Genomic DNA, 14,762 nt, shown 5'->3' on the forward strand with positions numbered 1-14,762 from the left:
TGCTGAAAGACAAAATAATGATTTAATAGCTTCTGTTAACTGAGACTATTTGAAGCATTTAGTCCAGTTCCCCACAGCTATGGGAAAGCATGCAATAAACATGTCACCTGGAAAAGTCTGCCTGCTCCAGGAAAACACTCCTTAGTGCTCTCTAACGAACTGAAGACTTCCCAGTAGATTTTGGTCTTCTACTATCACAGAAAAATGCAAGTAGAGATCAAGTGAATCCTCAGTGTTTCAAATCCATGCAGTAACGAGGAGTCTATGAGGTAAAATTTCTACATTAGCCAAGGAAGCAGACTGTGCTTTTTATGCTAGAAAGCAGTGTCTTGCTTTCTTTTATTTTTTTAAGTGTTAGGTAATTAAAACCATGTCAGAATTTATACGGATAGGAATTTTAAATTAAGATTGCATTTCAAATTTTATTGTAAAATTACTTACATTCTGAAATTACTTCAACTCCTATCCTGTATGTTCTTTTCATGAAAGCAGTAATCTGTAACAGCAGATAGCATTGCATCTGTATTGTTCAGAATGGGAACTACCACTTCACAGGCCTCTCATTTGGAAATAGGCTTAGCCTTCCCCTCTTCTCTCCACTCTCCCACCGGAAAGCCCTGACAATAGGTAAACAAGAAACATCCTGTTTAACAACACTTTCATGGTCCAAAACGATGGTAAGAATACAAAATAAATTTCAAGGCTGACTTTTGCAATGTTTTAGTTAAGATAAATATTTATATGCCAAAATATAAGTAATTTCCATCTAATAATATGTGTGTTTCCTAGGTCGTCACTATGGTGCTGTCAGTTGTGAGGGATGTAAAGGTTTCTTTAAAAGGAGTGTGAGGAAGAATTTGACCTACAGTTGTCGTAGCAACCAGGACTGTATCATCAATAAACACCATCGGAATCGCTGCCAGTTTTGTAGGCTTAAGAAATGTCTAGAGATGGGCATGAAAATGGAATGTGAGTGTTAAGTACCCGGTGTGATACTGTGCCTACCAAATAATAAATGTGGACTACAACTTTTTAGTGTGTTCTCTCCATCTTGGTGTATGTTGCTTGAAGGAAACAGAACTTTCAACACCCAAAGCACCTACCTTATTTTTCTTTCATCACCATTTTATGTCTGTGGTGCAGCAGTGATTTGCTTTGAACCATGTCTCATACCAGTGTAGTCTTTGAGGAGCCCAGTTAGAGCCTCACTTAGAATGCATGTTACAAACACAGTGTATGTTTATAATACAAAATATTTTAACATGGATGGGCATAAATCTGAGTCTAATGTTCCACATTCAGAATGTGCTTTCCTTCTGGTTAATTTCTGCTGCTTTTTCAGTCCATGATAGAAAGTACTTGCTGTCCTTTTTTTTCTTTTTAAATTTTTATATTTATTTGGTCATTTGTGAGCGTTGTATTATGAGGCATTGTATAAACTGTCATATTTTAAACAACTGCTTTCATGTTTGCATGCAGTGCTTCATACAATTCCAGTACTAGCATCCAAACACGTCTTTTTCTTTTTTCCCCTCTGATCTAGGCAGGATAAGTCCCAGCCACTGAGTTCAAGGGAGGCAAAACTTTAAGCTGTAAATAGGGAGATCTTTGTTGTATTTGCACTCTGGAACTCCAGATCTTTAGTGATGATTGTTGTGCTTTGCACACGCTGTGCTGAGTATAGGGGGAGACGTTTGTACGAGAGAAACTGCTTCATTTCCAGAAGCTAAACCTTTCTTATCCCAATATGATTTGGATATACACTTACTGACTTCATTGGGCGTTGGGTCCATGTATCCAGCAAGCCAACAAAATGGATATACCTACTTCTAATCCCCTAAATTTTGCTGACAGTAACAATATTAGTAGAGATAAAATCAGGAATTAAGTAACTCTTGCTGGTTATGAGTATACAGAGAGACATATGCGTCTATTTTACTGTTGCATACAAAAGGACTATAGAGGAGGGTTGAATTTGTTTGCTTGTTAATAATGTTAATCTTCTAGAGCAATAACTGCTGTATGATAAATTGGTATAATGAATAGCACAGAAATATTGTCTCCATTTATATTATGCCTTACATTTGCAAAGTGTGAGAATTAATATTAGTACAACACATTTAAAAATTCTTTGTATTATCCTCATAGTCTTTTATTCATTTTATTATCGTCATTTTCAGGTGAAAAATCAGTGCAGTCAAATGTTCTGCCAGGCTATAGAGGACTTTGCAAAGTTTAGTGACTTCAATTCCAGATAACTTTCTGTAATCTGTTTAATAATAATACATTAATATTATAAAGATGCACTTTTCACTTCTTTAAAATTACAAAGTTACTGTTTCTTACTATTTTTAATAAAAGATTTACCACACTTGTTTGGCACATTGGAGACTGAGCTTATTTTCTTTGAGTTACCAAGTAGAAATATTTTAAATTCTGAAAAAGTTAGTTTTGGAAGGTGTTCCCTAACTGGGTGGAATGAATGGATGTGAGTGAATTGCCTATCATGCAGAGACATGAGTTAATTCCCAGGGAATTAACCTGCATCTCTCATGTAACTTGCCTGTCTTGACTTTTTCTGTGTTCATTCTGGGTTTGCATTGTTTTGAATCATCCAGAGTATGACTGTGTCTGACATTTAGTTATAGCTTTACCTGTAAAAAAAAATAAATAAACAATTTGAAAACACATTTTGCAGAATGTTCCATCTTATTAAATGCTGATGAAATAGCAAGCTTTGACTCCAGTTTAGCAAAAGTTAAAGCAAATGATCAATCTGTGACTTTTGTAGTTAAAAATGTGCATAATCACAGGTATAGTAAAATTGGAGCCTGTGTTTCTTCAGTCTTCATATTAAATTTCCAGTTTTGCACTGAGCTGATACACCATCATAACTGCGCAAACTGAAATCCTACTGTGAGAATTTTACTTTCTTTCTGCATTTTTCAGTTGAATTATTGCCTTTCAAATCTGCATGTTTCTATCTTTATGTAGCGGTTCAAAGTGAAAGAAAGCCTTTTGATGTGCAACGTGAAAAACCAACCAACTGTGCAGCTTCCACTGAAAAAATCTATATCAGAAAAGATCTACGAAGCCCTCTAATAGCAACTCCAACATTTGTGGCAGATAAAGATGGGACACGGTGAGTATCTCAGTTTAACGGGCCTTGTTTAAGGTTATTTATGTATATGACTTTGCAGGCACACCTGTACTCTTTTCCCCTCTGCTCTAAAGAATTGGATGGAAAAGAGCTCCAATTCACAAATCATCTGTTTCCATTACCAAGACCAACCTAAACTATTCTGCTTCTCATGAAAGTTTTTATGTCTGAGTACGGCTGGGTGGTTTTCAGTTCAGAGCTGGCTCTTGTCCAGCCAGGTCAAAGCATAGGCAGGGCAAATATATGATATTCAAGCAAAAAGCATGTAGGCTTATGCTGTGAAGCGTTCAGCTTAGCACCTCTCTGGAATCAAATCTGCAAATGGCAGACTCAGTCTTCCTTCTCCTAAGCCCAGTACTAAAAGAGACTGCAGTGCCTGCTGATTCACATCCCCAGAGACTGGTTTCAACAACAGCACAGCAACAGCAGCTTCCTTTTGGTACAGGGAGATATTCCGAGATGGTTCCCGTGCTCTCAGTTGTCTCTACAGGCAATGGGCGTGGAACTGCATATTGTAATAAATAGAGGCAGATTTGTCTTTTTCTGAATAGAATTAAAAAGAACTCTAGGTTAAATATCGTATTTTAAAAATTGTAGGTCCAGTTAGTTTATGAGTGCACAATAACCACCTAAAGATATTGGATCTCAATATTCACATGGGGGTTTTTATATATATATATATATATAATTTATATATATATAAAATTTGTTCAACAAATGACATTGCAGTTAGGAAGACTGGGCTGTAAATTTCTTGGAGAATTGTTCTAGTTTGCAAGTCAGATTGTTTAAAAGTACTGCTCACAGACATATTTGCTTCTTTGAGATTTCCTTGTGCTACAGATCCCTTACAGTCCTATAAACAGTATTATTGTTATTAAGTGTGACCTTCTGTTATTTATGTAGGATTCAGATTTGCATAACACGTGACAATTTGCTGTCTGCAGTAGTTCACAACATTAGTCTCAGACCCCTTAAACTATACATTCCCTGTGGCCTGAACCCATTGTGTGAGCATCTGTATTGGGTTATGCAGACTTGGAGTGTTCTATAAGTAACAGAAACTTACCCTTGCTGACTGCAGAGATTCCCAGTCTCCCTAAATTAGATACAGCAAAGGGAAAGGATGCTTGGTCAAAACGTAGCAGAAGTAAAGGCAGTAGAGACTTTATGCAGACCTTGATTACATGAGTGTTTATGGCTGTATTTTGGAATGTAAAATATATTTTCTAAGAGAGAACTTTTTTTTCAGTGCTGTCTGTTGTCTAACTTGGAATGTACAGTTAGGCCTTCCTCCAAAGTCTAACGCATAACTCTAGAGCTATTAAATTATTTCTGAGAGCATGAGAAGACAAGTTTTCTTAAGACAGAATAAACCAGCATAAAAAGCAAATGAGAGGATATCTATTTGGGAAGTTATAATTGCTTTTGCACAGGAAAGGAAAACATTCCAGTCTTCCTGTCTTTCAAGCTAGTTTTTGGAAACTGTTTCAGAAAGACGTAAATTCTGATGAATAAACTCTGAGCTTCATTAAATTGTTAATTTAAAAATTGGTAATACCTTTTATTCTGACATAGGTTCTTACACATCCTTCTGATTAATGTAAAATACTGCTGACTGTCACATGCCTTATGCTTTTGAACAGGTCAGCAGGTCTTCTTGATCCGGGAATGCTTGTGAATATTCAGCAGCCTTTGATCAGGGATGATGGTACAGTCCTCCTAGCTGCTGACTCCAAGGTATTATTCTTTCAGTTAAGTTCTGAACATATCTATTTATTTGTTCAGATTATTTTAGCTGTGTACATAGACACAAATAATTCTTGCTCTTGAGAAGATAAGGTTGGGCTAAGTCTGAAGATTTGTACAAATGGAGGTAATGAGCAGATCAAATCCTGAGGAACATGATTTCTTTTCATGGGCGTATTTCTGCAAAAGGTCAGCTGCAGGGAGTTCCCACATGGTATGTCAGCCAGGGCTGGGATTGGTGATTACAACAGGATTTAAAGATCATTGTGGGCCATTGTTCTTCCTGTAGGTGTTCAGGAGGAAGGAAAAGGTACATAAGGGAAAAAGAACACAGAGATTAAAAATGGGAAAAATCTATGTATGATACATCACCTAAAATTTCGATCTATTAATACGGTTCTTCCTTTTTAGGCTGAAACAAGCCAGGGTGCTTTAGGAACACTAGCAAATGTTGTAACATCGCTTGCTAATCTCAGTGAGTCACTAAATAATGGAGATACTTCTGAAATTCAACAAGAAGAGCAATCTGCAAGTGAGATTACACGGTATGCATTTATATTTGCATCTTATTTATCAATCCGATTCTGTACGGTGTGTACTACACTCATTCGTGGAAGTAATTCAGTGTTGTGACACCAAACACAGTAGAGATGGCACCTGCTTTGAAACACAAAATTCTTTAGAAATCCAGGTTTGGCTGTTCTCTTGTGAAAAACTCTGTCCTGTGTTATAAATGTAGTGTTCTGAAGCTAGACCAGATTTCATACTGGGAAAATAATAAATAACTAGTTTGTGACCTTGAGAGAGTCTGAGAATAGTGACACTTTGGTATTGTTTTATTTGATAGGCTTGTTATATGGAAGCTTCTCCTGTGCAATGCTCGTGCCCTTAGCCCTGCTCTTTAGGGGTCTGTATTACTGCAGATCTCTTTTTGAGATTGTGCTGTCATAATACCTGCTGGTAATGTAGGGGAAAATGTAGTTAAACTAAGATTAATAAACTTTTTTTTTTTAATGTTTAGAAGGAGTTTGAAGTCTTTGTTGTCTTTATTAATGAGAAAAATGGGAAGCAGGAACATGGAATCTTAAAATTTCCAGCAGAACTTGAGATTTGCACAGTTGGGGTTTTTGGTGGGGTTTTTGTTTAAGGTTTTTGGAGGGGGGTTGGTGGGTTGAAGGACAAAAATTGGCAGTATAGTGAAATAGGAGAAATACTTGGCCTCAAAACTGTTCCTTCTTTCTCAAGTGGAAGATTTTTTTAAGAGAAGCTTAACTCTAGGTTCTTAAGTCTTTTATTTAAACTCGTCAAGTGAGTGAGCTGATATTTAAAAATATTTGACACTGCAACTTCAACTTATGTCAACCTTGTACTCTTTCTTTAAAGCAGAAAAAAAAATCCAACACACACCCAACTTCTTGACAAAAACACTGGCAAAACAGCACTATACCATGCTACTGTCTGCTGGTATGAAATTGGAGCACAAAATGCTTCTTTAAATCTAAGCTCTGTTATCATAAGAAGAGAATTTACCCTGCCTTACTTTGGCAATGGCCCAGCTACAGCTTGAGTATAAACGAGTCCAGGGACCAGTCTGTTTTATGTTACTGTCACAACGTTTCTAAGGCTCTGTCTGTGCTGCGAGATCAGGAGCGTCTGGCCATATCTCATCTTAAGGAAATTCAGGCATGTTGTCTAGAAGAGAACCACACTGTTCGCCACTGTTCTGAGAAACTGGGTATCAAGGACAGGGAGTGCATTTGGTCTATAATCCTCACATATTCTGTTAAACATTCCAAGGTGAGAGGAGGGGATAGTGAATGGTAAGTGCAATAAACCCCTTTACTATCACAAATACTAGTATAAAACTATTAGAGCAGGATTTACAATAGTAAAAAGTTCCCCCCTTACAGGGGAGACCTTTTACCAGCGATATATGGGCAGATCTATTCCCCTTATTAATGTCTGAACAGTACAGAGGGGACAGGTTGTAATGAAAAGTCTGACCTTGTGTCAGCATAAACAGTTCCTGCATATGATAACTCTTAAGTGGAAATGCTTTATGGAGTTTAATTTGACCATTACTCTGATTTTTTTTTTTTTTAAAGGTGTAAGGAAGCACTCTTTCACTGTTTATGACTTTTTTTTTTCTCCAGGGCATTTGATACTTTGGCTAAAGCACTTAATACCACAGATGGTACAGCAGCTCATAACCTGGCAGATGGGATGGATCCTACAGGAGGAGGGAACATTCATGTAATCAGTAGAGATCAGTCAACACCAATTATTGAAGTGGAAGGACCCCTACTTACAGATACACATGTCACATTTAAGGTATGTGCTTCTTTAAATGTCTTACTAAACTAACACGTAAGACATAACCCAAAAGTAGTTTACTGTGTTTTCTTTATTCTTATGTTTAATTTTGGCACTATAAGCTAGGATAACATCTGCTGTTAGAAAGCTTCTAATATAATGTTCACTCTTGCATGCTGTATCTAAAGAGTATAGGTGTTATTTCATAAGACCTTTTCATAGACAGAAGGATGCTTTAAAACTTATTTCACTTTCCAGTGCTGTTGATAATCACTTTCCATATCATCCACATAGAATGATGTCTTGCTTAATCCATTTATAATTCCAGATAGTGTAAAACTTTCATCTAAAAGGCTCCTTTATATAAAGAAAGGTTACAGTGCTGTCTTAGATGCTTATGGTTAGACCACCGAAAAAGGTCTTGCATTTTAGAGATGCTTCAGCTTCAACTGAATACAAACAAACCCATGTTTGATAAACAGTGTGTGAGAAATAAAAAGGGTGTTCGTCTTGCTGCAATCAAATTGCACTGTTCCAAGAGATACAAAGATCAGGACTGAAATAAGTAATACTTAATGTAGTCAAACATTTATCATAACCTGCTTATTCCCATTAATGGTGTTTTGTGACTGTAGATCCCTATTACATGACTCTCCCATTTTAGATATTTAGATTTTAGATTTTATTTTGCTTTTTTTGAAAATGCTTTAAAAGATCTTTTATAGCACTGTGATGCTAGCCAATGCTCCTCAGAGCAACGGAATTCATAGATTTAATTATTATTAAATGAGTATTAAAACATTTAAAAGGAAAGATTTGAGTGCTCTCCCACATAATTTCGTGTCTCCTAGTTCCATTTTGCATTCCTTGCCAGCAGTAATGAGTTCTTTAGTACAGTTTTCCTTTGACAATTTCGTGTCATGCAGTTGCTTATGACAGACTGTGAGAGTTAGTTTGAATGTTTTTGCTGGTAATTTCATCGATAATAAAAATCAGTTTATGTCTGAACTGTATATGTTGTACTGTACTTTTATTTTTCTGCAGCTGACAATGCCCAGTCCTATGCCAGAGTACCTTAACGTACACTACATCTGTGAGTCAGCGTCACGACTACTTTTCCTCTCTATGCACTGGGCTAGGTCTATACCTGCATTTCAAGCTCTTGGGTAAATGGACATATTCTGTTGAACAGTTTGCTTTCTAATGAATTTAAGCACTGATCTGAGCACTTTTCAGCTGTTTTGAATTTTTAAATGATGATATTGTTTTAAAAGACTATGCAATGTTCTCCTTTTTGAAGAATAAAATAAAAGATGGCAGAGGAGGGGATAACTGCAATATCTGATGTTACTGGGGTTACAGAAGCTAAAGCCAAATCAAAAGCAAACGTTTGATTTGTAGAAATACATCTTGGTAAAGAACTGGTGAGCACTATTTTACAGATAACCTGAAATGGTTTCCTATAGTTGGCCTATCACTTCTTTTGGCTTTTTGAAATACTTGTAATACGCTAAATATATGTCTTTTAGTAAAGTGGTTTGCAATACATTAATCCTTATTATTAATTGTTAAAATTAATATAATTACACATAGGGTAATACCAACCTGATATGAAACCTACCTACAGTTGTCTGATTGATTGTTGCCTACAGGCAGGACTGTAATACCAGCCTTGTGCGTGCCTGCTGGAATGAGCTGTTTACCTTGGGCCTAGCACAGTGTGCACAGGTGATGAGTCTGTCCACCATCCTCGCAGCCATTGTCAACCACCTCCAGAACAGCATACAGGAAGGTATGTTCTCAGTGTGTGATTCTTAGACATGTTCAGTCCTGTCAACGCTGCAGGGATGTTTGCATAGCATTTCCCACGAGGTGCTTCCTCATCAGTGGCAGAATTGTTCCCCCGGACCCAGGGCAAGGAGAAGCCTTCTCTTGCATAATTACCTTTCCTCTGGTGATCTGCCAGGTTTGTTACACTGACCTCGTGGAGATCTCTGTGGGATAGAAGTGCCCATAGAAGAAACAGGCATAAGGCTGGGGGACTTATTCTCCTGTCTTCCACATCTGATGGCAGTACAGAGAAAGACAAGTATATCCTAAAGTTGGGTGTGCTCACAGAGCTTTCCTCCCATCCAGATGCGATTTTTTTTTTTTTTTTCCTTCTTAGAATAATGACGTCTTCTTCCAAACCACACCAGATTATTTTCCTTCCAGAACTTTCCTTTTCCTCTTTGCAGTATAAAACTATAGCATTTCCCAAGTATCACAACAAGTATATTCTTGCAAGCATAATGGTTTTGGATGCTGCTATAATGCAGTAATGATTAATGTATTTTGAAGTACCCTCTGAAGCATTAAACAACCTGTTTTCTTAAAACTCTTGAGAAGATATATGCAACTTTATTTTTTAATTCAGTGTTGGCTTGTTGATAATGATGACTATCTAGAATACATGATAATCTGTAATGGTTGCTTTTTTTTCATTCTTCAAGGATGCTGCTCCCAATCAATATGATTAATTAGCGTGAAAATAACATTCCTTTTTTAATAGGAGGAAAAAACCAATACTAGCAGCTTTAAACTCTGCAATCACAGCATATTACATGAAAACTAGCTTAAATTTCAATGTGAGTTAAAAGTAGTTGCAGAATACAATTTGGTACTGATTCATTTGATTATTTTTGTGGTGCCATTATTGTGCATACAGCAAAAATTGGAAAATAGGCTTTTACTGAGGAGAGTAAAACTTGATTATAGAATTATAAAATATAAAAAAGAAGATAATATGTTTAATATCCTTCAGTCCTAGTATTTATCTTAATCTACTTTATTAAATTCATTATGATAAAGTAAATTAGACAGAAATTTGATTCATAAATGGATAGTATGCTTTCATAATGAAGGAGGGGAGGGGCGCGTTGGGGCGGTTTTTTTGTAATTTAAGAGAGCCTGGACAGCCCTGAAAATAAAACAAACTGATGTTCCTTTCCTGCACAGAGAGAAGGGCGAGAGTTTTAAAGACCAATAGGGAAATGTGCACATTGTATGTTCTGCACAGAGTTAGGTTTTTAGTTGTATCTCTGTTCAGAATAGAGCTGTCTGTTCTACCTATTCTACCTAAACCCTGGCAATGAGTTTGTGGTGGAGTAAGTGGTGGGCTACTACAGCCTTAAGCTGGATCTACTTCTGTTCCCATGTCTCAAAAAAGAAAAAATAAATTTGTTTTACAACCTGTATTGCCAGTCATACCATGTTATCTGAGACTGGCCAAGAAAACAGGATTATTTGGTTTACTATGATTTGTTGATGATTTGTTTTATTTATTTATTCTGCAAAGTAACCATATTGTGTATTATAACTTTAAAATTCAAAACAAAGGGAAGAAATTTCAGAACTTTATCTAGGAAGCATATTAGTGATGAGGCTATTTGAAAACTCTGGAATTAAATTTCACTTTTCCTGAGTATTTCTGTACCATTGTTTCCTACTTAATATTGAAATAAAACCATTACATCATGTCTATCTTGATCCATCTTGAGTAACTAAAAACTCATTATCACAATTCATGTATTTAGAAATTTAGATTATGCTTTCATTCTTATTTCAAGACATTGTGCAAAAAATGTTTCTTCTGTTGAATCTTTTTATTGTGGTTTCAAAAAATATGTAAAATAATCATAAATTACATCAAAGATTCAGTTTAAGGCACATGGGTCTAAGCAATCATATACAATATTAGCTATACAGACAAAGGTAAAATATTTAAGTTACAATGATATGAAATATTAGCGTTAGAGATCGTGGCTGGAATAAAATAATTCTAATGTGTTTCTCAAGAAAAAGTTTTATCTCTTGTGAATTGACTTATCTCTGAAGTTTGATAATAGTAATTATATATTCAAAGATTTGTCCTAATGTAATCTCTAAGGTTTTCATTCTTTGACTAGTCTGCAGAAATGCAGTCAGAGAGAAGGTATATTTACCAAAACAGAAGTCTCTCCCTCCCTAGCTGAGCAGCTAATACCACTCAATTGTAACAAATCATATAAGATTTTTTTTAAAATCAACATTTTAAGAAAGAATATGAAGCCAACATAAGGAACGTGATATTTCAAATGATCAAAGAATGTGTGTACATGCATTTAAGTGAATCTACCTCATCAAAAGGAAAAAAGACTATTTAGCACAGTAAATGAAAAATTCACTTCTAAAGTCAGATAGAGGAAAACATAGCGCTGTTATTACTGCTCTTGCATTAAGTTTTGGAAAAGCTGTTTGAATTTAAAATTGGGATTGCGTGATAGCATTTGTTTTGTGCTTCTGTTCATTGCCAGAATCACTCTAGCCATTTGTAGAATAATTCACTATAATTTGAGACTCTCTGCTCAGAACAGTGCACCAGAATAAGACTGGTGTTGCAGATCATGCTGTACTGGCAAAATTATGCAAAAGAGTTAACTGCTAGCCCTGTGTCTGACTCAACTTTATAAATCTTCACTTCCATAATTATTCAGGCTATTCTTACATGTTAAGTGGTTTTAAGATAGCAAATGACACAAAAGACTTTAAAACGTCACTTGTTTTATAAAAAGATAATGGTGAATATATCAGATGTACTTGAGCTCACGTGAAATAGTATGCAATATCTTTTTGTAGATAAACTTTCTGGAGACAGAATAAAGCAAGTCATGGAACACATCTGGAAACTTCAGGAGTTCTGTAACAGCATGGCCAAGCTTGATATTGATGGATATGAATATGCATACCTTAAAGCTATAGTCCTCTTTAGCCCTGGTAAGGAATTTAGTAACCATGTCTTTTCAAATAATAAGCATTCATATGTTAATATTTTAGCAATTTTTTAAATGAGACTAATGTCTTGAGATGAGACTGATATGTTAAGCTGTAGATAAAATGATTGTTCCATAATGATTGATCACAAACATTATGTGTTTTAAAAATAAATTTGGAGCAACATATCCATGTTATTTACAGTTTCAATATATCAGGTACTTTCTGTACACTTGCCTTAGACTAGACTCTCAGTTACCTTCAGGTGAGAATCTACGAGTACTAAGTTTTCTGGGATGTGTACTAGCAATATTAGTGAAGTAAATAGCAGGAAGGATTAGGGGAAATACATTCACACAGTGACAAAAAGAAACTGACTTCAATTTTAATATTTTTAATGCACTCATAAGAGGAATCACTGAAACATGAGCAGAAATACCACTGTATTTTACATGGAGCTTCCACAAAATCTCCAAACCTAAATGTAAACAGGCTGTCTTCGATTTGTTACCAAAAAAAAAAAATGACAGCAGACAACTAAAGCATGATCAACAGTGTTTATGAGATATGAGGATTTACTCCAAGAAGACACTTGAGATTTTCTGGAATAATAACGTAAGGACACTAAAGAAATGGGAAGATGGAGAAATGTTCCTAGGACACAGAAAGGTTAATTTAAAACTGTTGATAGACTTAAATGAAAGGGAAACTCTTGCTCAGAAATGTAAATTATTTACTTTAATTCAAATGTGTTTACCACTTTGAATTTAGCAAAATACAAAGAAAAGGAGTAACTTGTTGTCAGGGGTGTTGTTATTTTTTTTTCCATTTATATTATTTTTCTCTTTGTAATAAAACTTACTTTAATTAGAAGATACTAGTGCCCTAAAATTTGCTTTTGGTTTTTGCAGATTGTACCATTAGGGTTAGCTTTATCAGGGTTTTTATTCAAGTTGTAGGAGCAAGAAACTCTCCAAATTCAAGCTAGCTCTGTCCCATTTCAAGGGAAGAGCAGTTTGAACACGACACTGAAGATATTTGGGCATAGTCAGATATGTGGTATTTTGGGTTTTTCTGATCATGTGACTGCCTTTGAGGAGCTGAGCCAACTGGAATTAAAACATGACACAGACTTAGGAAGGTCAAGAAATTGATCTGTCAAGAAAACAATCCTAGATACCGCTCAGTCAGCATAGTTAGTCAAAATCAGACAAACACATTTTAAAAAGCAAGGTTAGAAACATAAACTAGGAGTGTCATTGCCTGGTACATAACTACAGGCTTAATCTTCTTCCACTTTCTTGTGGACACACACAACTATAGAGAGAAAAGTGAGCAACCTGATTCTGAAGCCAGGAAGCAAATGTTGAGTGGTTTCCTTTATACAGCTAACATGTTAAACATCACAATACAAGAGAAATATTTAAATTGAATTAAATGCAAGAATCTTATAACTACATATATTTCACAATGTATAGGGAAACAATCGACATACAGAAATGTTTTGTTTCTTTAGATCACCCTGGTCTGACCAGTTCAACCCAAATAGAAAAATTCCAGGAGAAGGCACAGATGGAATTGCAGGACTATGTACAAAAAACCTATCCAGAAGATACTTATAGGTATTTATTGTCTATAGTACCCAAAGTAATGTTGTGGACTGCAGCTGGCAAAAGTGCAAAATAACATAATTGATGTACAAATTTCCTTTTTGACATCTGTTCTTTTCTGACTATTGACAAGAAAGAACTAGAACCTTGTTCATAAAAGCAAGCAGGTTTGTTTAAAGATAGGTAGAAGTAAGAACAGCTGTTTAGCTTCTTCCATATAAATTAAACTTGAGTACTTTTTTTTGAGTTTGTTTTTTTGAGAGTCTTATTGCCATATTTAGAAAAGTAAAAAGACTTACTTTATTAGAAGTCTAAGAATAACTGCCTCAAATTTCTTTAATTCAAAGTTGTCAAAGAGGCTTTGAGATAATAAAAGGTGATTATCATCCTTTCAATGTTTGTCAAGTTACATATGCAGAAAAGTAACAAAACTCACAGTTTATAAACCTTGAAAAAATAAGGATTACATGTGGGGAACAGTAACCAACTCTTAAGTTTCTCTTTACAAGAAATTCTCACATCCTGCTTATTTTCTCCTTCGTTTTTTTTAAATTTCCAAGGACTTCTGGACTTCTCTTTTAAAGTATCTTTTTTTTTTTTTTCCCCACTTCTCAACTGTTCCTGTTTCTTACTTGCTGGAAATAATTATCCTATTTTCTAATAATCTCTATCAAAACTATTTTAAATTTAATCAACACAATGATCCTCTGCACTACAAGGGAAATTTTAACTTTTGTTTATCAATATATCCTAGAACATACTATCTTTTACTGTGAAAGGTATCCCCATGTAAAGAAGCATGCAATCCCATATATTTAAGCAAGGTCTGAGTGTAGTATAAGTTTAAAAAAAACAAAACACAAACAAAAAGCCTGTAAAAGAGAGCTTTTCCCATCTTAGAAACTGTTTTCTGCACTGATCTTACAGTTAACATTGTGTGGGGCAACAGAAAGGGCATCAGGATTCCCAGTCAGGTGCAGTGAAGATGGATTCTCTACCTCAGAAATATCCTCAAATCCCACATTCTTCTGTATACAGTTCAATTATTCTGGTTTGATGCTGGATATCTGCCATAAAAAGAAATTCAGAATTTGTTACATATACTTACTCCTCTTAATAGTGACTTAAGGAAGGAAATT

At 35.3% G+C, this 14,762-nt stretch overlaps 1 protein-coding gene across 7 annotated transcripts in view; it reads left to right on the forward strand.

The window, feature by feature from the left end:
• The window catches only part of NR2C2 (nuclear receptor subfamily 2 group C member 2), a 45,602-nt gene that overhangs the window by 18,620 nt on the left and 12,220 nt on the right, over positions 1–14,762 (forward strand). For all 7 annotated transcript variants that reach the window (XR_012630195.1, XR_012630194.1, XM_074878727.1 and 4 more), the window contains 9 exons: positions 790–969; positions 2,995–3,142; positions 4,807–4,900; positions 5,321–5,454; positions 7,063–7,240; positions 8,267–8,388; positions 8,875–9,014; positions 11,879–12,016; positions 13,530–13,635. Coding sequence is in view for 5 of the 7 variants with exons in the window: in XM_074878727.1 (XP_074734828.1) it covers positions 790–969; positions 2,995–3,142; positions 4,807–4,900; positions 5,321–5,454; positions 7,063–7,240; positions 8,267–8,388; positions 8,875–9,014; positions 11,879–12,016; positions 13,530–13,635 (1,240 nt within the window). In the remaining 2 variants the exon portion in view is untranslated. The remainder of the gene's footprint in view (positions 1–789; positions 970–2,994; positions 3,143–4,806; positions 4,901–5,320; positions 5,455–7,062; positions 7,241–8,266; positions 8,389–8,874; positions 9,015–11,878; positions 12,017–13,529; positions 13,636–14,762) is intronic.

This window comes from Strix uralensis, chromosome 10 (genome assembly GCF_047716275.1).
Source record: "Strix uralensis isolate ZFMK-TIS-50842 chromosome 10, bStrUra1, whole genome shotgun sequence".
NCBI lineage: Eukaryota > Metazoa > Chordata > Aves > Strigiformes > Strigidae > Strix > Strix uralensis.